The sequence below is a fragment of the Podarcis cretensis genome (assembly GCF_951804945.1).
Source record: "Podarcis cretensis genome assembly, chromosome: 2".
Taxonomy (NCBI): Eukaryota; Metazoa; Chordata; class Lepidosauria; order Squamata; family Lacertidae; genus Podarcis; species Podarcis cretensis.
Window position 1 is genome coordinate 82,356,157 of NC_137171.1, and position 24,671 is coordinate 82,380,827.

The window sequence follows — 24,671 nt, forward strand, 5'->3', positions numbered from 1 at the left end:
CCTGATAATAAAACTCCATACCCTTTAGAGATTTCATTGAACAGATGAGTCTTCAGAAATACCTGGTGGTTTGGAATAACCCAAGTAATAAACTCTGGAAGTGCTAGTTATGCTGGTTTGTTTGTTTTTATTTTCCTTCCCAAATTTGAGATTAAAAGATACACTAATAGTACAGAGCAGAACTGTTTCAAAGCTGTTTTAAAAATATTTCTCAATAAGCACACACAAGTAGCTTAAAACGAGCAAGGGGCTTAAATGCTGCCCATTAGCTTTATGTAGTCTGTCTTGCCTTTCACCATTATGTCGCAGTGTTTCTGTTCTGAGCACCATCTTTTTCCATTTCAAATTGACTTGGTTCATTTTCAAGCACTTCTTAAGGAATCTTAATCATACAGCTATCAAAACCATCTGCATATGAGTGGTGCAATTTTGGGTTGGCTACCCTACTTTATCCCACACATATGTTTCACTGCTACTCTGCTGATCTTTTGATTTTCAGTACTATGTTAGCTTTCTCAACTCGTAGAAGCACACATTTACATCTCCTTCTCCCCTGAATCTTCTGAGTGCTGTAATTTTAGCTTTTTCACAGCTCATGCCTACAGGGAATTTTTTTTCATAAACAATAGTGGTGATGCATCAGAGTATGGAAGGACATCCTGTACAAGAAACCTGGGGGAGGCAATTTGCAACCGACTGATCTTACTGCTGCCCAAGGGTCAGCTTTTCCCCCAAATAGGCATGCTATAGGAATTTGATTTCTGTCATTTCCGGTGCAAACTGACATGATATGCACACTCTGGGCCTAATGTGTGGATCAAAATCTAATGAGCCCCTAGGATTGTGCACTTATACAAATTTTGTAATCCACTGCTTGGTTCAAAAAATGTACCATTCCTCCCCCCCTAAAAAATGTGTATTTTGGCCTAAAATACATTGAGAAGTGTAAATGCATTTAAATATTTCATTTAAAAAATAATCACAGAATAATGCAGAAGGCAGATGGAATGGATTTATGAATAAGCCCGTGTGAAATTGTCACAGAGTGGGAATAGATTAATCTGCCTATCTCCAGCCCCAGTAGTTTGGGAGAACAGAATAGCCACCCTAAGTTGTAGTATAGTTTCCAACCTTTTACCCTTTGGAAAAGGATTGGAAAGTGAACTCCTCTGAGGGCAGGGGTATGGAACTTCTGGCCTGTGGGCCTAATCAGACCCACCAACAGAATCCAATTTCCACCCTGTCCTTACAAACCTGTTTACACTGCTCACAGATTCACTGCTCTTCAGATTCCTGTCAGCATGTGGGGATCAAATCATGTCACATATCAACCTTTCCTTCAGTAGACAATATTGTTTGGTTTTTCTCATGACACCATGGATTTTTGTTTGAAGTAATTTCTGTTTATGAAAAAACTAAACAGAAGTATGCAAATATTTTGACATTTCATGTGTAATCACAAACGTTTGCACCCTGCCTGCTCTGTTCAGGGCTATTTTAGTGATGCCTGGAACTCGTTTGACTCCCTCGTCGTTATTGGCAGCATAGTAGACATCGTTCTCAGTGAAGCCGATGTGAGTATACCCCAGCCAAACCCCTTCAGTCCCACTTCTCTCTTTTCTGTTTTCCTACTTATTTCTATTATCTGGACAAGTCACAGAATTTGGATATATTTCTAAACTGAATGCAAGCCATTCATAGTTCAGCTATGGCGATTTAGGAAAACAACTAGCTGCTGTTGGCTTCCCATTTTCTCAGACTTGAGGTGAAAAATGCAGTACTGGTGCATTGCGGAAGCTCAGATTGTGTTTCTGTGTTATAACACTGTCCTTTTTCTTCTCTTTTCTGTTTCTGTTTTCTCGTGCTACTGAATGCTTGTCCTAACAGCACTATTTCACTGATGCATGGAACACTTTTGATGCCTTAATTGTTGTTGGTAGCGTCGTTGATATTGCTATAACAGAAGTTAATGTAAGTAACCACCATTCACCCCACTACAAAGTAATCGCTGTCCGTCAGAATAGAATAGAAAAGTAGAAATAGAATTAACGACCCATGAGTTCCAACACCCTTTTTGGTTTTGTTTCCGAGGAATGAATTGTTTTAGTACTGTGTGAAGCAGTGGTTCTATCATTAACGCAGTAATGACTGCTGACGGATGCGCAATAGCTAAGACAGAATGAATTCAAGGCCATCCTATTACAAAGGTGTCCAAAGGAAATTCAGACCTGTACAACCTGTTGCTTCTCCCATGTCTCATAGTTGACCAACTATAAATAGTAGCTGGACTGGGGCTGAGTGAACTTCTTGCTTTGTTGCCTACCTGGGATTAAAAATAAATGGCTGAGGGGCTGAACTTGATTTGATGACTCATAGGTTGCCTAGACCTGATTAGTGTAAGCAACTGGGGAACCTCCATTGCTTTTGGAGAATTCACTTTATTGGCCAGGTCTGCGATGCAATTGTAGTGTATTTCTAAGCTTTTTTTTTTTTGGAGTTCTTGCTAAGCACATAGAGCTGCTGCTTGCTGCCCTGCCTCCAAATACCTTATTCCTCTTCTCCCAAAGGAAACAGTCTCCATATTTCCATTAGAAGGTAGATAGTTCCCATTTCCTGAGGGTTATAGAGCTCCACGAAAGATTTTATTCAAGTCCAACAGGATTCAAGCCGTTTCCAAATTAGGGTTTCCCCCTTCTTAGACATTCACTTGCACAGATAGATAACCATTCTCTTCCATCATCTCTGAGTTCAGGGTTCTGGAGATTTTTTTGAAATCTTAAACCCTCTTCAGACTTAAATGAACTCACTGTTCTTGTTGTTCTCTGTAAATTAGAGGACAAAGGTCTGAATTGGGAAACCTCCTTGATCGTTGGAGCCTTCCCACACATTTTAGAACTCTAATTTTCCAGGGTTCTAAAACACATAGGGAACTTCCACAAGTACAAGAGGCTTAGAATTCAGGTGGCCATCCTTCCAACTCATGGAAGAAGACATAAGACTTTCAAAACTGATTCTTGAATCTTAATACCTAGCAGATGCCATGTGTTATTGTTCCATAGAAATACTGTCCTCTGGCTTTCTGGAGTACAGTGGTGCCTCGCAAGACGAAATTAATCCGTTCCGCGAGTCTCTTCGTCTTGCGGTTTTTTCGTCTTGCGAAGCACGGCTATTAGCAGCTTAGTGGCTATTAGCGGCTTAGCGGCTATTAACGGCTTAGCGGCTATTAACGGCTTAGCGGCTTTAAGAAAAAGGAAACAAACTCGCAAGAACTCGCAAGACGTTTCATCTTGCGAAGCAAGCCCATAGGGAAATTCGTCTTGCGGAACGACTCAAAAAATGGAAAACTCTTTCGTCTTGCGCGTTTTTCGTCTTGCGAGGCATTCGTCTTGTGAGGTACCACTGTACAGTGTTCATAAGAAAGCACACAGATACCACCAAATTTTATTTTCATGCATATATCTCACACATGGGGGTTTCTCATCTGAATGAAACTTTGATTGAACAGATTCTCCTCTTTGCCCTTGAGATATACACAGATCTTGGCACATTCTACTGCTCTGTAGCCTCTAAATATTGAAGAAAAGGGGACAGTGAAAGTAGGGCCCAGAAAGTCCCGTCACTGATTATCAGCTGGTAAAGGTTAGTGGGCACAGATGAAGCAAAGAACTGGGGTGGGTTTGGAGAACCCCCAGAACAGCATGCATGAGAGGAGAGTGGGGATCATTTTGTCTGGCTGCTTAAAGCTTCTGCTGATAGAACAGTCAGAAGAGTGTGATGCTGGATTCCTCATTTAGAAGAAAAGTTGCTCCAGATTCAAAACCTGGACTTCCAAATGTAATAAAATGAAATATTTTTGATTTTTGCTTGCTCAGTGTTTTTGCATTCAAGGGGCACATAAAGATTTGTTCACCAAGCAATACTTCAGCCCAAAACATAACTAATTCGGAATAGCAGATACTCAGATGCTCAACCCTATGCAAAAAACACTTTCCTTGAAAACATATCCTGTTTCTTTAAGAACTGAGCTGCCTACTGTAAACAGAGCTGACAGCTTAACATTTGACTTGCAATGAATAGATACTTTCACACTGTGTACTAATAACATCTATAACACTGGGCAACAATTTTTTACTTTTTGAATGTTGTCTAGATTTCTACAACTGATTTAGGGTATTTTTGCACTGCTGAATCAGGAAATGGCATCCGTTTCTCTCCATCAGGTCAGGTTTTTGTGTTATGTTGATTTGAAAAAAATCAGATCTTGTGACAAAATCAATTACATTTTTGTGGCATTATCAGCTGATTTTTGTCAACACATATCATCCTAAATATGTTTTTAAGAGAGAAAAATGTTTTTCCAACAACATATATTGATTACCTGATAGAAACATCGATTACTGTAAACTGAATGGTGGGCATTGATAAAGGTAAGTACACGTAAATTGCATGTTGCTTCACCATTTTTCAAACTTCAGGGCTTGAACTTCTGTTTCTTGGAACTCCTGGAATGCTCAGCGGCCGGGAGGTCTCTCTTCAGAGTCCAACAGTAGTCAGCCATCATGACTGCGTCCCAGCGACCCTGATACCTGGTCTCCATCTCTTTCATGTCCTGATGGAATCTCTCCCCCTGCTCGTCACTCATTGAACCCAGGTTCTCAGGAAACCGGTCCATATGTGAAAATAGGTAGTGCATCTTGACGCTCATGTTGCAGCCCAGGTTTCTGAAAGCAGTCAGCATGTTGTTGACACGTTCTGCATAGTTTCTGGCCTTATTGTTGCCAAGGAAGTTCTTCACTACCAGAACAAATGCCTTCCACACTTCCAGTTCCACTTCGTTCATTGAGTTTCTGAACTCTGGATCTCTGATGAGCTGACGGATCTGAGGACCATCAAAGATGCCAGCTTTCTTTTCTTTTTTTTTTTAAGAAATATTTATTAAATTTTCCATAATAAAACAAAGATTAAACAAAAACATCCAAACACAATACAAAATATAACAGAAAAACAAACAAAACAAACATAAAAATCCATTTTTTAAAAAAAAAATCATCTTCATAACCCTCTTTCCTGACTTCCTCACATCTCCCTTTTCTGCATTCCCCTTTACCCAGTCGAGTTCAGCAATTCCTTACCCTCTTTCCAATCTTACTTAATATTATACATTTCAACCAATTATGTCTTCGGTTTTCCTTTCCCCTTATTTCATTTATTTAGCTTCGACATAATTTTACTCTGATCGTACCCTTTTTTCCTAAAACTTTTTTACCTATTTCTTTTTACTATGTCACTGATGCCAAATTCTCTTTATATCCAACATCATTTTAACATTCAAACATTTTGCAATGTTTTTGGAGATAATCCTTGAACTTCTTCCAGTCCTCTTCCACCGACTCTTCTCCCAGGTCTCGGATTCTGCCAGTCATTTCTGCCAATTCCATATAGTCTGTCACTTGCATCTGCCATTCTTCCAGTGTGGGCAAATCTTGTGTCTTCCAATACTTTGCGATAAGTATTCTTGCTGCAGTTGTTGCATACATAAAGAGTGTTCTATCTTTCTTTGGCACCAATTGGCCGACAATGCCCAAAAGGAAGGCCTCTGGTTTCTTAGGGAAGGTATATTTAAATACCTTTTTTAGTTCATTATATATCATTTCCCAAAAGGCCTTAACCCTTGGGCATGTCCACCAAAGGTGAAAGAATGTTCCCTCAGTTTCTTTACATTTCCAACATTTGTTATCAGGCAGGTGATAAATTTTTGCAAAAAGATGCCAGCTTTCAACTTCTCCATGGTCAATCCTGGAAAAGCCTGGCACAAGTAAGTGAAGCAGTCACCATCCTTGTCCAGAGCCTTGGTGAACTGCTTGATTAAGCCGAGCTTGATGTGCAGTGGTGGGAAGAGTATTCTGTCTCTGTCCACCAGAGGGTCGTTGATGACGTTCCTTTTTCTGCAAGGCACCAATTCCTCCTGCACAGGCCAGTCCTTCTTTGTGTAATGCTGAGCACGGTCCCTACTATCCCACATGCACAGAAAACATGGGTACTTGGTGAAGCCAGACTGTTGTCCCAACAAAAAGTTCACCATCTTCAGGTCAACACAAATAAACCACTTATGCTGATCATAACCAATTTTCTCCAGCACATACTTCACCGCTTCATAGTTCTCCTTCAGTGTACTCGAGTGAGCCAGGGATATAGAGGCAAACTGGTTGCCGTTGTGTAGCAGAACACATTTCAGTGATCGCTTGCTGCTGTCAATGAACAGTCTCCAATCTTTGGGTTCGTACTGTGGCACTCCAAGCTTGAGCAGAAGCTGCGCAATATCTGCACAGTACACCAAGTCCTTCTCTTCCAAGAAAAAACAGAGGTACTCTTCATGCCTGTTGCAGAAGAAGCTGATGTGAGCATTGTCAGAGAGGAGGTTTTTTTCCTTCAATCTGGATGCCAACAGTTCGACAGAGTCCTTTGACAAGCTGAGGTCGCGAACTAGATCATTCAACTCCTTTTGGGAAAATGGATGTGGAGCATCATCTTCAAGAACCATTTCTTCTTCATGTCCTTCAACACTGGAGGCATCTTCGTCACTAATGTCAGGAAGTTCTCTGAAGATAGGCACTGGAATTTCATCACAATGAGCTACAGGACGACGTGCTGATTGAAGATCAGGATACTTGAGGCTGCTCCGGTTCTTTCTGTTGATCCCAGTCACATCAACAGCGCAGAAGTAGCAGTCAGTGACATGGTTTGTCTCCCTCCAAACCATGGGAATTCCAATGTTCAGACTCCTCTTGCCATTGGTCCACCCACGTAGAGTCTCAGTGCATGCCTTGCACACCATGTGTGGCGCCCAAGCTTTATCCTGGTCACCAAGTTTAATACCAAAATAACTTTATGCTTTGCTGCACCAATTTATGGAAGATTTTGAGGTTTTATGACTTCAAACTGATCCCTTTTCGACATAATCACCCAGAACTATCGGACCTGAATACTTCTTGTCATTAAAATAATCATTTCCAACCAAAACAATTATTCGACATGGCATTTTACCCCCACCAACTTCTTCTAAAATGCTCCACACAAGCGACAGGAACAAAAATGTAAAAAAACAACATGTGGCCATAACTCAAAAACTTGACCTGATTGAGCAAAACCAATGTGATTTTTGGATTCAGCGCATCAGATTCGTCCTAAATCAACTGAAAAAACGCAGACAACAAATTTGTTGTTGACCAGTGTAATAATCTGTGTCTTCTTCGTTTAAAGATAATAATGTCAGGTTATTTATAATCCTAGAAAAATGCCGTTCTTGAGAGTGGCCAAGAAGACTTTAAAATTAAAGTTTAATATTTTCAAATACTACCCCCCCAATTAAATTATACACTATTTTTACTCTAACCTTAAAATGCTGTTTTAAACAAGCAATGTGCCTTCTCTTTGATGTTTTCTTAACCCAGTCATGACTGAAATCCTCTGTAATGAGGGCCTAAAACCTTGTCATATATATTGGGACAGGAATAGATTAATACTCCTCACTAGAGTAATGACCAGATCCATGCCTAATAATTTTTAACTTATCCTTATTCCTTAACTTGTTTTAGAAATGAGGAGGAGGGTGGTTAGGCATTAGTTTATGAACTTGATATGTAGAGCATTGGGCTCATGCACACGTATGCACCATCCTCTCTGGGTAAAAATATTTATTACATTTTTATCCCATCATCCTTCCAAGGAACTCAGATTGGTGTAAATGGTTTGCCTTTACCTGTTTTATTCTCATTCAGCAACCCTGTAGGTTGGGTAGTGTGAGAGAAGATGATTGGGCCAAAGTTAGCCAATGAGATTTGAAGCTAACCAGGTTCCTCTGACCTGCATCTTGACATACAATTGAGTTCAGCATACTGGCTCTCCAGAAGCATTGAACAACTTGGCTAAATACCATATTAATCTGAATTATCGTGGATTTCTCTGAATTTGTTTTATGCCCCTCTTTTGAAAAAGGTAAAAGGGAAAGGTACCCCTGCCCGTACGGGCCAGTCTTGACAGACTCTGGGGTTGTGCGCCCATCTCACTTAAGAGGCCAGGGGCCAGCGCTGTCCGGAGACACTTCCGGGTCACGTGGCCAGCGTGACATCGCTGCTCTGGCGAGCCAGAGCCGTACACGGAAACGCCGTTTACCTTCCCGCTGGTAAGCGGTCCCTATTTATCTACTTGCACCCGGAGGTGCTTTCGAACTGCTAGGTTGGCAGGCGCTGGGACCGAGCAGCGGGAGCGCACCCCGCCGCAGGGATTCGAACCACCGACCTTTCGATCGGCAAGTCCTAGGCGCTGAGGCTTTAACCCACAGCGCCACCTGCGTCCCCTCTCTTTTGAAAGAGAGGGTCAAATAGTGGATTCAGAGAAATCCATGATACATGATACAAATTGATGTGCTTTTCTAGTGGGACCAAAATTACTTTCTACTGTGGGGCAAGGAACTAGGGATGATGCATGAGCATGCAAGACCACAAAACACATCCCATTTAAAATAAGATACCATTTGAGTTTCCTTTCAGTGTCTCGAGTACCAGCTGTCATCTTTAAATTTTCCTAACTGCATGCTTCTTATGTGAAAGCAATGTCTCCATGGTGGTGCATTCTTGGAACTGGAAGTAGCTCTAGGCCCATAAACAAGATGGTGACATCAGTTTGCAGGATGGCAACATTTGCTATATCAAAATAATATCAATAGTCATTTGTACAAGAACCATTTTGACACATTTATACACGTGAACAACTTGGATTTCTTAAATACTATTATATTCTACTTTATTGTAGCATTGCGAATATGTGTCAGTCTTATAATATTTGTGATACTCTGGGATTAGGAAATGAAGTTCACCAAGCTTCCAGAGAAACTTTGGGGAGGAGAGGGACAAGAAACTGCTGTAGGATACACTCAAAAGCCTAGAAAATGTCTTGAAACTCCACTTCAATGTTTATTGTTGCATTTGTTTCAATGAACTCAGGGACAGGTACCTTAACCTTACAATAACCAGTCAGATAGGTTATGCTAAGAGAGAGCTACTTGCTCTGCAATGAACTTCTAGACTAGGGGTCTGCAACCTTTAAGACAAAAAGAGCCACTTGGACCCGTTTCCGAAGAAAAAAACAACTGGGAGCCGCAAAACTCGTCATTATAAAAATAACTTTTTTGTCACTTTTTTATTATTTCTTTGTTTGACCCCTCAGAATTACTCCTCCTCATAGAAATAAACGTTAAATTAATAAGTTACCTTTTTTGTGTGTGTTCTTCACTCCCCTTCAAAACAGTGACCAGCGTACATGCCCCCTTTCAATGCAGTGACCAGCGTACATGCCCCTTACAATGTAGCGGGCGGGCGGGAAGGTGACGTCGGGACGGTGCATGACTAACGCACGCACTGCCTCCATGCAACGTCACAGCCAGTACAGCGCCCGCCACAGTGGGGAGTGTCGGGGCGCACAATGCGCCTCCTCCCCTCACTAGTATCCGCCCCGGAGCCGCGGCAAAGGTGTAAAAGAGGCACATGCGGCTCCGGAGCCGTGGGTTGCAGACCCCTGTTCTAGACCAATCGGGGTTCCCCACATGTAAACCCAGCACTTTAGCCACTACTCCATTCTGAACCAAAGCCTGCAGAAATAGGTGTGTTGGGAGAATTATAGTTCAAATATTGTGCTGTATTGCGATACTGCTGAATTTCATGCATTTCTGTTATGTTGTTTTAACTGGTTTTCATGTTCATTTTACTTTTAGAAATTTTTAAAGGCAAGTGAATATATACGGTATAAGAGTTTACAGATCAAAAGGTCTGTTAAAGGCCATAACATATCTTTGTATATTTGCTCACATTTTGTCTAAAGGAAATGCCACATTGTACACAAAACCCCTGACCGACTCTAGTCATCTAAATGGTTCCATCTCACTCAGACATGTGAGTTATTCGTGAACATTACGTTCTGGAGACCAACTATATAATTATTAATTGAAGGGCCTATTTCGTACCATTTCCCCTTGGATATCCTAGTGGGCCTGAATTGTGCTATACTTCTATACATATGTACTATAAATAACCGCCAAACTTTCACCTCACTTGAAAGAAATTAGTTGGAAGATTTCTGAAATGCCGTTTTGGGACATTCAGACGCCTTGACCCTGTAAGGATTGTAATGTTCGCAATTTTAGCATGTCAAGGGTAAGAAACAGTTTGGATGGCTATTGCGGGGTTCCTCAAGAGCATGTTCACTTTGTGTTACACTGCTTGATTTTTTAAAAAGCTTCAGTCATGGTGGTGTAGAAGAAAGAGCAGGTTGATTTTTTCTTTATACAAATGCCATTTACTTTGCCTGTTTGATGGACTGCTAACAGAAAGCACTGAAGGGGTGCACTGTCAGACTTAGTAGTTGTCAGACTTGGTAGTTGTTGAGGTTAGGGCAAGGTGTACATAGCCAGTAAGAGCAGAGTCTTAAAGCTGCTCAGAACAGCAAACAAACATATCCCAAAAGTCTTTCCCAGGTCCTGAAAGTATCAACTGATCTGAGGTTTTCTGCAATTGCAGATTACCTCCTATCAGGACCAGGTGGTGGTATTCAGGACTAGGTGATTGCTGCCTTGCTTTCTCACAAGTCCTGACAACTATCTGCTCTCTTATATCTCTTATCTAGTGAACTTTATTAGCAGTAAACATGTTTACAATGAAACAGGGTCTCAAGTAAACGGATGGAATTTGCTTGACAACCTAATCATATTGCTATCACCTGAAAAATTTCCTGAAGATTATTGAGCAATTATATTTACATGCCACCCTTCACCCAGAGATCACAGGGTTACAACCACAAGCATCATGAACAAACTTAGTTAACAGGACTTTCTACCTCTGGCTGGTAGTTTTGGGGAGACTGTATCCAGTACACTTCCAACCACTACAGTCCATACATGCCAAGAAACAAATTACTTGATAATTTGTTGTTTAGTTGTGTCCGACTCTTCGTGACCCCATGGACCAGAGCACGCCAGGCACTCCTGTCTTGATAATGCTTTAATGTAAATAGCATTTTTATATTACATCTCTGATTCCCAGAGTGGTGAGATATAATTAAATGCTAACTACAGTGGCCCTCTATTTCCCCCTCCCTAATTGTCCACAGTGCGTTGGAAAGACAGGACCAATGTCATTTCTGCACAACCTGGAGGGCAAGGTTCATGCTTCTTTCACATAGGGGAAAGTAACTGGCTTTGTTCATTTCTTGCCCTTCCAGTTCAAGCCAGTAGTGTTGAATATGGGGCGTTTTTCTTAAGAAGCACCTGGTTCACTTTGGCACTAAATGATTGTTAAATAGAAGCAGGAGTAGGCATGAAGAAGTGCAACCGTCCCTCACATGAGTGCTGTTTCATCACAAGGGTGGCTCTTTTTGGAGTGCTTGTGTAATTTTTATCTAGAATTAATTAACACATGAATACTAAACCAAAAACAACTGAAGCTTATGTATGTGTTCTTCTTGGTTCATTGATCTTACAATCACTTTGTAATATTTTCAGTGATTTTAACTCTGCGGCATTACCTTATTTTGGTTTTTATTATTTTATTTATTTTGTTACTTTTATATTTTTTGTGTTTTGTGCTTCTTGTTTTTAACACTTTTGTAAGTCACATTAGGCTGTGTTTTAAGTGGAAGGGAGGAGTGTCAGTTATCTGAAACAACCAAATAAAATATCCACCCATATAGGATTTAGTGGACTATTATTGTGGTAAATGGTGGCTGGAAGGCACCTTGTATGTCTCCTTCCAGCAACTGCTGCAGCCAGCTGGTGCCAAACATACTGGACTGCAAGCATTCTTAAGAAGGCATACAAAATTAAAAAGTAAACTGAATACATTCCAGTATAATGGCCTCCACTGCTGTAGGCAAACTGAGGAAAGTAGTATTGAGAGTTATGATACGTATATAAAATATACAAAATATTTACAGATATTTACAGATACAGGTGGTGAGAGGTAAGAAGGAAGGTACAGCATGCATGATGCAGGGTCCCTGTTCAAGCATTTTAATGCAGTGCTCTTCAGCCTTGGGTCCCCAAATGTTGTTGGACTACAACTCCTATCATTCCCAGGCAGGTGATGACAGTTCTAGTCCAACACCTGAGAACCCAAGATTGAAGAGTGCTTTTCTAATGAATATACATAGGTTAAGGTGTTCCTGCCACCATCATCCCTTTTTCTCAAATGGGCACCTGAGAAGGACTATTGTCTGTTAATTAGGCTGCAGTCGTAACCATACTTACCTGGGAGTAAACACTACTAAACATATTGAACCTGTTTTCTGAGTAAATGTGAGTAAAAGTTTAATATGTAATATTCAGGTGTGCGTGTGCTATTTTAAATGTATTAAAACATTTAAAGATAAGCAAAACACTGCTAGTTTTTAGCTCACTTGAGGCTGCTAAACTGCAGTTTATAAACAAAGGTTTTTAACATATGGGACATCTGTGTTGCAGAGCGAGCATGCTTTATTTGAGGAACTATTAAAATAAGATTTAGTAGCCCTCTTCTTCCATAGGCACAAACGTTAGGAGACAGCTCCTCATGTGCTTCAGCCAATGTTCAATCAATATTTTGACGGTCTGTGTGTCTGCTCAAATAGCGCCTGTGGTTGATATAAGTAGGTCATACTGTAGCTTCATAATCATGTGGAGCCTTTAGAAGAGTCTGTCTGTATCTTTAGTTGACTGACAGTGCTGAGTGCCTTTTTTTATATCTCAGCTATCTCTGTCTTGTGAGTCTTAACCTCTCCACTCTCTGTGTAAGTGATTATGTGGTCTGTGCTTTTCTTTCCTGTCCTGTCTTGCCTGTATTGATTTGCCTATCTGACCACAATATCTTAACTCCCATTCTTCTGTTCTCTTAAGATTAGCAATAAGTAATGATGCGTACAGTGATAGTGAGCACTCAAGAGCACATTAAGAGCACGACTGGATCAGACAGCAGAAGGCATCCTGTCCAAAAGCATGCCTAGCAACTTGTTTCCCACAGTGGCCAACCAGATGCCCGTTTATTTTATTTTGGTCTATCTATATCCTGCCCTATACCCAGATAGCTCTGGATGGGGAACGATAAAATTCAACTAAACGCTGAAATCTCAATTGAAATTAGCACAACACACCAAAAAATACAATGAAACAGCATGCCCCCAATATTCAGACAGTGGCACAAGTGCCCAAAGGCCTAAATAAGCAGCTTGGTTTATAGTTTCCAGCTGTGTAGAGAATGCATTCCAGAGCCTATGGGAAGCCCACAAGCAGGCAGTGAACACAAGAGTCCTCTCCTGCTGTTGTCCCCTGTGACTGGCGCTCCTAGGAATGTTGCCTCTGACCCTTGAGGTAGACTAGTAGCCATTTGGTAGCCTTATTCTCTATGAGTTTAATTGTGTGCACAGCATCAGACTGTACCATAAAGATACGCTGTCAACATTTCACAGTTATTTCCTTAACAATGTTCCATTCACTTGGCAGTTCATGCAAATTACTTTATGCAAACAATTTCTTTCTATTCCTGTTACTATTTTGTTTGTGGTGTCCCCTTTCTTTCTTTTTTAAAAGCACTACAGTACAGCTACAAATGCTGTTTCCTTTTCTGAACAATCCAGCACCATATTATGTCCCCACATGACCAATGAGAAATAGTTTAGCTAGGGTGGAGATATCATGTACATTGCAACAATCTCTCAAGTGGGTTATCCATCTCTTTTTCAGGAGAGTAGTTATGATTTATTACATTTTTATCCTTCCATTCCTCCAAGGAGCACAAGGCCTAGTTCTCTCCCTTGGGTCTGGTCTGGAAGCTCCATCTGCTGCAGGATGCAGTGGCTAAATTGCTGATGGAGCCAGATAGCTCACAGTATGTGACAACTCTGCTAAAACACTTGTGCTGACTACTCATATGCTACCAGGCCAAGTTCAAGGTTATTATGTTAATATACAAAGCCCTGAACAATTTGGGTCCAGGACACTTTAAATCCCAGCTCATTCAGTGATCTTCCTGAGAAGCACTGTTAGTGGTTCCCCATGTTTCAGAATATCAGCTGCCTTGAAATAGAAGTTGAGTGTCTCCGATCTCATGCTCTGGAATACCTCTTCTAACAAAGACATGGCAGGCACCTATTTCTCCAAAAGGCAAGAAATCTGCCTGCATCGGATTCCAAGAGGGAATCTGACAACTCATGGCTCTCTCACTCTGCCTCTGGCTCAAGGGTAAGCACAACAATTCAACAGTTCAGTCACAACAATATGGTTAAAAATGCAACTATGGTTTAGCATTGCATGCACAGCCTTGGGTTTGTGTTTGCCGTCTTCACTTTCCTCCAGCACAACTTCAAGGAGAAACTAAACGTTGCTTCAATTTCTAATTAATCATAGCTTAGCATTCTGTCTGAGTCATAAACTGTGGTTAATCTTTATGATGGTTTATTGAAAGAAGCCAGCTACATAACAAGGGCTTAAAGTTGGTTCATTTGAGTATCCTATAGTTATTTAAAATGAAATATCTCTCCCCCACCCATATTTCTACATGTGAAACTCTGGTTAGTTAAAAATGAAAGTTCAGTTCCTTATGGCCATATTGGATAAGGACTGGGGGGCATGTGAGTCTGCATTAGGATATTGACATATCCAAATGCAGCCTTCAAAACTGTTAGTTGCTGTTTCTCAAAGATAATTTGCCAAGTATTCATCTCAGAGCCGTGGGAATTGCCCATTCAGCAATTCACCCCAGATATTTATTAACTTCAATAGATTTACATATATTTGTTCTCTTCTGTCTGTGTTTCTCCTTCCTTCCTTTTTGTCTTTCTCTTCTTCAGAAAGATAGTTGTTGTGTTTCTGCTGCTACCAACCTTACATCAGATCATGACACAATTATGTGTTGCATCCCACCAGTTGAAAATCAGTGTTTTACGGAAGCCTTACAAAATTTTAGTACATTCTCATAATTCAACTATAACAATACTTTCTTACTTATTTATAGCAGGCATGCAATATTTGTCACAGAAATGTAAGCTGCAGTGATAAAGCAGAGCTTTTCATGTGTTTCCCCCCTTTCCAATCAGCATCAAATTATCAAACTGTTCTTGCTTCCTCTTTGTGTTGAAGTTGAATTATTTTCAAAGGTCTTTGCTTTTATTTTAATATATTATGCTCATAATTTTTTCAAGCTACAGGCATTTTTTCTCCTTTATAGTCAACATACATTATTTTTTAAAGGTCTTTGCTTTGATTTTAATATATAATGTTCTTAATTTTTTTAAAGCCAAAGCCAACTGAAACTGTCACTGTCACAACTGATGAGTCTGGGGTAAGATTAGTAAACTGACCCCAGTGATTGATTGTACCTCTACTTGAGTTTATTCTTTTTACCATGTCTCTTTTCTCCACTGGTTTTTTCTGTATTTTTTTCATGATTGTCCTACTAGAAAGGTGTATGCAGTGATTTGGTTTTGTTGTCAATGTACCTATCAAACTTTACTACAGACAACCCAACGTGACCCTATTAACAAACTGGAAAACTTGGAAATGCATGCATTGTGTGAAGCATTTCTACAGGTCCTGTGTGCTAGCATGTAATTTTTCCTGTCATACCATGTTTATAAAGTGGGAAAAGACCCCAGAGTCACATTTTCAAATCTTACCTCTTTCACCTCTGCATTTATTGTTGTTTTTCTTTTCCTGAAATGTTACATGTTTTGCATTTTGCTTGATCTGATGTTTCCATCATATCCTTTTAGAACAATGAAGAGAGTGCTAGAATCTCCATCACCTTTTTCCGCCTTTTTCGAGTGATGCGGTTGGTAAAGCTCCTCAGCAGGGGTGAAGGGATAAGAACTTTGTTGTGGACATTTATTAAGTCTTTTCAGGTAAGTTTAATGGTTAAACTCCTGGCTTCTAGGGGTCAAAATACAATCATTCTGAATAGCAGTGACCCTATAGTTAATGGCCAATTAGTTATGTGAAACAACCACATAGGCAGGTGCACATCAAAAGGCAACAGTTGGATGGAGATATATATTTTCTGTTGAGAACACATACACATAGAGAACACATCCAGATCCATTGTACATGATAGTGATCTATGTATCTGTGCACATTTCTTGAGAGTACTTAATCATTTTCACAACAATTTAGCGTGGCATTCCAACTGAGCCTTAAGCAAGAGTAGGGAACCTGCGCCCTGCTGTTGTTGTTGGACTACAACTCCCAGTTGTCCCAGCCAGCATGGCCAACAGTCAGGGATGATGGGAGTTTTAGTCCAGCAACATCTGAAGGAGCCACAGGTTCTCTACTCCTTGCGTACAGGGGTTAGTGACCTAGCTTAACAAGTCTCCTTTCCCCAGCTAATGATATGGCTCTCATTCCAGCAGTGCCAATTCTTTATTCCAATTGTTTGCCTTCATGTTGTTGTTTTTAAATTGTTCTTAAGCAGGTTGAAAATAAGAACTTTCTGAAACAATTAGATTTTAATCATTTTTAAAAGGCACTTAAAACATTTTGACTTTTACCATAATAGCTGCAGAAGTATTTATTAGCCATAAAGCCTAATTTTTTGTCCGTTTAATCCAATGTAAATTTCAGTGAGTTCAAACGGGCTTACTCTGAAGTAAGTGTTCAAAGGATTGGCATTTTAGCATAATATATCATTGTAAGCGTTAGCTATTTATGCATAAAATTATATCTCTCAGTCTGGTTCCACATTAAGTTTTTATTTTTAAAAATTAACCCCATGTCCAAATTTGGCTCTTACTGGCTCACTGATAATTCTTGATGTGCAAGGAAACTTTAATCTGATATAACATGTTGCTACTTCAGCTTTCTAACCCCACTTGATGTTGGGTAATTGTAAAAATGGAAACATGAAGTATGATTGCAATCTGCCATTCACGATATGATTATGGTGTGGTACCCAAAAGGATACACAGTTGATATAATCACTAATACTTTTCACACAATAGCATCAGAGCTAAAGGTTTGTAACGTTTTTAGGAACTAGAAATGGTCGAAACTTTCCCATATGTTCTACTCAAGAAACTGGGTCATGCATTCTCATGCTTTGAAATTCAAAATGCTGATGGTAGTTTTTGAAACAACTGGTCATTTTAAAAAGAAATTCAGTGTACAAGGGAGTGTTGTCATTGTCATCATAACATTCCAGGGTGAATTGCAACCATTTAATAAGGCGATGTTAAAAACAGATTAATGTAATACTAGAATATTTGACCGCGGATCAAGTAGTACTAAAGGTCATGTATTTTCAGGGGCTTCTTACCACTGGTCTCTGTGGTTCATTAGATCAATCTACTTGTCTGCCAATAAATGAGATATGTAGTTCAAGCCTACCTGAAGACAGCTTGCCAGCCCTTTAAGGTGGGGCACTCATTTCTCAGAGGTTGAGCACGTGCCCTTTGTGAATAAGGTTCCATGTCCAATTCCCACCATCTGTGCCATTGCAGAAACAGCACTTCACCTGAGACCCTTGAGAGTCACCAACAAACAGCAGATAGTGCTAGACATGTGGTGTGATTTAGTTTAAGGGAGCTTTTTGTGTTCATAGCATTTTAAATATCCACACAGGTTTCAGTTCCTAAGCAGAATAGGCCAAACGTTTTCAGGGAGACTGCAGAGAGGGATAAATGATTTGAAAACTGCAATCAAATTGCATTGGTAAAATGATGCAAAATAGTTTCAAAGGATATACCAGTTTGTTTGTTTTTTTAAAAAAATAATAATATTTTTTCATTTTAGGCTCTGCCATACGTTGCTCTTTTGATAGCAATGCTGTTTTTCATCTATGCGGTTATCGGAATGCAGGTAATTAAAAACCATATTTCGTCTGAAATAAAGAGGCTGTCATTGATCAGTTTATAATGTATAGAAACTGCCTACCTCAACATTCCATTCATAGCTTAACTGTGTATGTGTATTCTCTAAAGCAAAGGTGAGGAGCCTTGACCCATGGGCCTAATTTTGCCTGACATGGGCCCCAATTTGGTATGTGAGGCCATTTTCACTACCCCATCAGCACCTACCTCATGTGGTGTGGGGCAGATAGAAATGCCTGGCTCAACTGTGACCGGGTTTCCTATAGGGAACTTGAACTTGTCCCTGCAGAAAGCATGGTAGAATTCACCACTAGTCAGATGTTGGGTGGTAGGCTGAAACCTGCTGGATCAGCAGAACTCAGTTGCGAAGTCTGTTGCTGCAGAAAGCAGTTTTTGCACTGTGGTTCCCAAGGTGCTCACCAACCAGCTGTTTGTCAGGCACTGTGGAAAGTGCTGTGGAAGGGCCTTTGACAGGCATAATAATGACTTCTAGGAGTTGATAGGTGGGCTGTCCTACCTACCTGCCATAGTGTTAGGGTCAGAGAGTGATCTGGCTTGTTTGGTTCCCCAAACCCCAGAGTAGATTTTCAGGGGACATGCAGAGAAGAAGCAGAGAGGAAAGTCCTGCCTTTAAACATGAACTCTCTAACATTTATGGAAGGAAAGTTCAGATCCAAGTCATAGTAGTTTTTTGCAATTTACTTCTATGGCCATTAACACTAACTTAAAAGGGGCTTAGACAAATCCACATGGAGGATAGTTCTGCCAATAGTTCTCAGCCATGTTGGCTAAGTCTTACCTCTGTTTTCAGTATGCCAATCCCAGTTGCTGAGATCAAAAAATGTGGGGAGGGCTTTTACTTTCAGGATCTGCAGGCTTCCTGGAAGCATATTGCTGACCATTGCTAGAAGCAATATGTTAGACTAAATCAGCCTTCCTTAACCTGCTGCCTTCCAAGTTTGGCTGGGTACCAGCTCCCATCAATCCCAGCCATCACAGCAAATCGTCAAGGATGATGGGAGCTGTAGTCCAAAATAATATGAAAGCTGTCAGGCTGGGGAAGATTGGGCTAGGTTAACCCCCACCCCCCAGGATGTTTCTTATATTCTTATCACCAGACTTGTTGGAGGATAAAACAAAATCATATTGGATGGACATTTGTCCTTTTCTTCTTTTTTTAGGTGTTTGGTAAAGTTGCCCTGAAAGATGGAAGTCAAATTAACAGGAACAACAACTTTCAGACTTTTCCCCAAGCGGTGCTGCTTCTCTTTCGGTAGATGTTATCTGTTGTTTTGTTACAATTGACATTTGAGTTATAAAACTGGTAGACAGCAGAGGTTCTAAAATTCTTTCTTAAAGTTTCAACTAGGTATAATGTCTATTTCACAATAGTTTGAGGACATTTGAACATATTACACGTAGGCATCAATTTCATGTGGAAAGCTATTTGGAGATCTAGAGGGCTTACATTAACTTAACATGTTTAAGATTCATATACTGATGGTCGCTGTATCCACAATGTAAACTGATGGTGGCCTACCATTAGTAATGTTTGCATAGTTTTTTAGTTACAGATAGGTAGCCGTGTTGGTCTGCCATAGTCAAAACAAAATAAAAGAAAAAAATTCCTTCCAGTAGCACCTTAAAGACCAACTAAGTTAGTTCTAGGTATGAGCTTTCGTGTGCATGCACACTTCTTCAGATACACATAGTTTTTTGTTAGTATTCTTTCTCTTTCTTCTTTAATCTTATTTCATTTTTCAAAATTCCTTTTTAATGTAGTTAATACTCACTTTCCAGTGTGATAAATATGAAAAAAGGCCAGCAAGTGAACCTTGATCCAAGATTAAGTGGATCTGTTTGGTCTTCTCTTCTGCTGGTGTCCCTTGAGAGCCACTCAGTGGTACAGAGCGAAGAAGAAAGGGGCAGTCTTGTCCACTGAGGTCCCAGGATGGCTCTATTTCACCCCCTCTCCAGGATATCTATTGGTTCTTCCTGATCTAACCTTGGCCCAAAAAGTTTCCAGATCTGGAATGGATCTTTGCCTTGACAATAACCAGACTCCAGCCTTGCCTTGGTGCTGCTTTCTCTTTGCCTATCAGGCTGTCTGTTCTTCCATACCCTTCTTCCCTTCTACTGTGTTAATTCTGCTATCCTCCTACCTGCATGTAACATAACACACCTAGACAGTGAAATGTAAAAAATCCACCCTGAGTATATGAGCTTGCTTTAAATTATCCCAGTGTACTAGCAAGGAAGCAGGATGTTGTAGGCACTCTTTTTAAAGCCTGCATCCTTGCAATAAGAAGAACAGGAATGCTGGCACCTTTAAAATACTGTCACATGAAACACTATTACTATTACATTATTTATCCCAGGTTAAACATTAATCCAAAGTTATGGAAGGGAGAATGTCAGAAGGTGCTGCTCTTTCAGTTACAATACTACGATGACAGGCAACATGCACTTTCTGGAATTTTCCATTCCGTGCATCCCTGTGTGTGAGAGGAACCCCACTCAGCGGTTTCATGTAGATGTTAAACAGCATGGAGGATAAACTCAAACCCCAAGGAACCCCACATTGAAGGCTCCACAGGGCCGAATAGTACTCCCCAAGCATCACCCTCAGAATGACTGCTGTGGGGGTGGGCCTGCCACTGAAGGGGATGACAGTAAAGAGGGTCTCCTCTTTGACCTTTAATTGTCTGTGGCTTTTTAGAAATGGGTGGGATATTTTCAATGTATTTTATTCCCCTCACCCTGGTTTTAATGTAGCCATGTGGGTTTTTTGGTTGGTTGGTTTTAAGTGTCTTTGGATTGTTTTGGGCAAGATAAAATGATGTAACAAATTTAATAACAATGACAACAACAGTGGTGGGCAACCTCCTTTCTGTCAAAGACCACATTCTCTGTGGTGTAATTTATGGGCAGAACCAAAGCTAATGATGGATGGAGTCAAAGACAAAAGAGCCCTGGATTAACTGATTGGGAATAAAGACTACGCTTATTTCAATTTCCCCCATTTTAATTCCCAATCTTTTGCAGCTCTATTCAGATGCAAGCCTCATCTTACGTGATGGGATTGCTTCACATAATTGTAGGGTTGGGAGGGGGGTCCCAAGAACTATCTAGTCCAACCCCCTTCAATGCAGGAATCACAGCAAAAGAAAGCCTGACAGATGGCCAGCCAAACTCTGTTTAAAAACCTCCCTGTGAAGTAAAGTCCACTACCTACCAAGGAAGCTTGTTTGAGTAGCTCTTAGCTTCAGTTTTCCCTAATGTTTTATCAGAATCTCATCTCTTGTAATTTGAAATTACTGGTTCCATTGATTACGCTCAAATAAACATACAAGACTAGTAATAATAAGAATAAGAATAATGCATATGGGTTTTTGGTACTATAATACCAATATAGCAACTGCCCTAGAAAGCAAGTGAAAGTAAATCCTTTCTAACATTAGTGAAAGATATATATGCATACATACATACATACATACATACATACTTGCATACATGGCAGAAGCTTACCAATTTGTTCTCAGATAGTGTCTTTAAAAGCATTTGTTTATTTTAATCAAATAAATTATTGCCTTTCCAGTTGTACTGAAACTACATAGAAAGTAGGGACATTTTTAACAGCTAGGAAAATAAGAAGTGTTTTCAGGGGGAGGGAGGGCTGGTTGCCTTTGTCCTCAGGTAGCAAAAGCCTTGGGGTAGCCCTGTGCTAAGACAGCCTGTGACAGGGATGCACTATATGCATCAATTCAAGGAGATGAAAGGTTGCTGGGATAGGGTGATGGGACTGCATGCTCAACCTCTAGTGCTCTTATACATACATGAACCCTCTACACTGTGCACTCCTGTGACATGTCTGGAGGCCTAGTTAACAAATAAAAACAACAACAGTATCATTGTAATTGAAATAATACCATTTGATTCATTTTGTCATGCTTTATTCCAAATTAAAGGTGTGCAACAGGAGAGGCTTGGCAGGAGATCATGTTGGCCTGCATGCCAGGAAAGCGATGTGATCCAGAGTCTGATTTTAACCCAGGAGAAGAATTCACATGTGGAAGCAATTTTGCCATTATTTATTTCATCAGTTTCTATATGTTGTGTGCTTTTTTGGTGAGTCCAGAAGCTGGAACATCCTTAAGCACTATGATTGAATACGACCCTAGACCCCTGGAACAGCACGTGGTGGTGGTGGGGAGAGGAGATTGCTCCATCTGGCAAGCCAAAATGTTTTCCTGATGGAATGATCACCTTAGCATGACATTTAATTCCTGGCTATAATTTGATGTGTGTGTGTGTGTGTGTGTATAATTTTCATTCACACACATTGAATCACTATCTATAATTTGATACAGAGCAATCTCGGCCCTGAATGGGAAACCTGGACTTTGAAAGTTATCTAATCTTCCTTGCTGTATTATACTGTATTGTTTTAATTAGTGTTTTTATAGTTGTTCTGATTTTGTGTGGAGTGCCCTACGTGGGTGGATGGAGCAGCCAAGTAAATTTCGTTGTCCCTGAGAGGGGGCAATGACAATAAAGATATTATTATTATTATTATTATTATTATTATTATTATTATTATTATATTTAAAATTTTCACACACATTTCTGTGCACACACATTCCAGGATAATATTAATAATTTGCATTTTTCATACGAATATAAATGTAATTAAATAACTCCTTCAATTCTTTTTAAGATTATCAACCTATTTGTGGCTGTCATCATGGACAACTTTGATTATCTGACACGCGACTGGTCTATTCTTGGTCCTCATCATCTAGATGAATTTAAAAGAATATGGTCAGAATATGATCCTGAAGCAAAGTAAGTTAGACACCATTGTGCTGCAGTGTGTGCCTACCTAAGGAGCCAAAGAACCAAAAACAAGAGGGTAACTTAAAGGCAGGTGAAACTATTTTATTAATACTATACCTTTTTCATAGGGGGAGGATAAAACACCTTGATGTTGTTACCTTGTTGCGGCGCATACAGCCTCCACTTGGCTTTGGTAAATTATGCCCCCACAGAGTTGCATGTAAGGTAGGCTTTTCTGTCTTTCAGAGCATTTGCTTTTTATTGTGTTAGTACTTCTGTTTAATATCATTTGCTAGTGCAGAGATGGCTGTAAATTCAAGGCGCCTGATTCAATGAATTATAGCCACAGGCTCCTTTCAATCTAATAGAAACCAGAACTTCCTGTTCTTTGTCTTGACTCACTGATTTAGAACAAAATGTGGCTGTGAGTGGTAGCAGAAGAGAGTATAGGTGCGGCAAAGCTATATTGTCATTCCTTGCTCGCCAGCTTTGACGAGGAAGTAAACAATCCCCATCTGTACCTGTCTAGCCGAAGCTATGCTATGCATGTAGAACCTTCCAACATATTTTCATGAATAATGGTGCCTGCTGCTGCTTCTTGGAGGAATGCAGCATACTGCATACATTTGTTTATGATGCCATTAAGTTTCTGTATAATATTTGTCTTGTTGTAATGGGCTGGTTCAGACACAATGCCACACAGTGGTTTGGTGCTACATCAAGCTGTCATGCTTCAGCAGCTAAAAACAAAAAAAATTGCTGTACTGAGTCAGTTCAGAAGTCCTTGCAGAGTGGAATTCTGCCACCAGCTAAGACAAGACAAATGTCCTTCAACTGCCCACAAGGAGGACATAATGAAGAGAACTAGCACCCTTTGGTTTAACCCAGAATCTGTTAAATAAGATGGTTTTGGAACAAGCAAGGTAAATAGGACCAGCATTATTAGATGGGGCTACTTGGAACAAGACTTACAATGAAAGCATGGGCATTTCAGATCGAAGGATCCAGAGTCATCTATGTGAAGTCACCTTTTATCTTTGACTCCAGACCCAAATACTTGTATTTTGGGCAGTTTGGTAATAGATAAGCGTGTAGGCCAAAAGTATCCTGCCAAAATTTATTAGAGTACATTTAGAGCTCATTGATTTTGCTGAAAGAGTTGAAAAGGAATCACCAAAATTTAAAGCAATTGGATTTGCTTAATGTTGGCTGTATTGTGCCAGATATCCCCCAAATATTCATGCCAAGTATTAATTAAATGTGTAAAACCATAGGATACCAGCTATTTTAATATTCTAGTTTTTGTGTTACACATATACCACATAATGTCTACAATAGATTTTGAGGATCAGGCAGAATTTTTTTCTAGTGACACAGCCATAGGATAAGCCTCTAGTAGATTTTGCTAAGTTAGGGACAATGTTGACTTATTTTGTTGACTTATTTTGTCTCCTATGCATTTTATCTGCTTTTCATATATATGTATTATTACACATATACATATGAATGGACACATGTATTTGGTATATATATATATTTTTCAGTGTCTTGCACTGAAAGTCCTTTGTATTTGTTTATTTCTGAACATCTGCAGAGGTTGGTAGCCATGAACATGCCCCTAAACAGCGATGGAACGGTTATGTTCAATGCTACTTTATTTGCTTTAGTAAGAACCGCCCTGAAGATTAAAACAGAAGGTAAGAGAATAAGATACATATTTCCAAGTGCTTTTTAAATTTTTCCTTCTTACATTACTGCTTTGTACTGAGAATCTCATATAAAGTGGTACCTTGGTTTGCAACCGCTTTGGATTACAACCATTTTGGATTACAACCACATCGAACTCAGAAGTGTGTGTCCCTTTTTTTGGATTACAACCCATTTTATTTTATTTTTTGGATTACAACCCATTGGGGGGGGGAGGCCCCACTGGCGAAAGCACGCCTTGGGTTACAACT

The 24,671-nt window shown here is 40.0% G+C and overlaps 1 protein-coding gene across 18 annotated transcripts in view; it reads left to right on the forward strand.

The window, feature by feature from the left end:
• CACNA1D (calcium voltage-gated channel subunit alpha1 D) overlaps positions 1-24,671 on the forward strand; it is a 214,424-nt gene that overhangs the window by 150,399 nt on the left and 39,354 nt on the right. For 6 of the 18 annotated variants that reach the window (XM_079964941.1, XM_079964943.1, XM_079964931.1 and 3 more), the window contains 10 exons: positions 1,491-1,574; positions 1,888-1,971; positions 15,315-15,359; positions 15,790-15,918; positions 17,801-17,866; positions 19,059-19,150; positions 21,846-22,005; positions 22,595-22,722; positions 22,842-22,938; positions 24,308-24,410. In XM_079964941.1, the coding sequence (XP_079821067.1) occupies positions 1,491-1,574; positions 1,888-1,971; positions 15,315-15,359; positions 15,790-15,918; positions 17,801-17,866; positions 19,059-19,150; positions 21,846-22,005; positions 22,595-22,722; positions 22,842-22,938; positions 24,308-24,410 (988 nt within the window). The remainder of the gene's footprint in view (positions 1-1,490; positions 1,575-1,887; positions 1,972-15,314; positions 15,360-15,789; positions 15,919-17,800; positions 17,867-19,058; positions 19,151-21,845; positions 22,006-22,594; positions 22,723-22,841; positions 22,939-24,307; positions 24,411-24,671) is intronic. The other 12 variants (XM_079964939.1, XM_079964946.1, XM_079964948.1 and 9 more) reach the window with 6 other exon arrangements.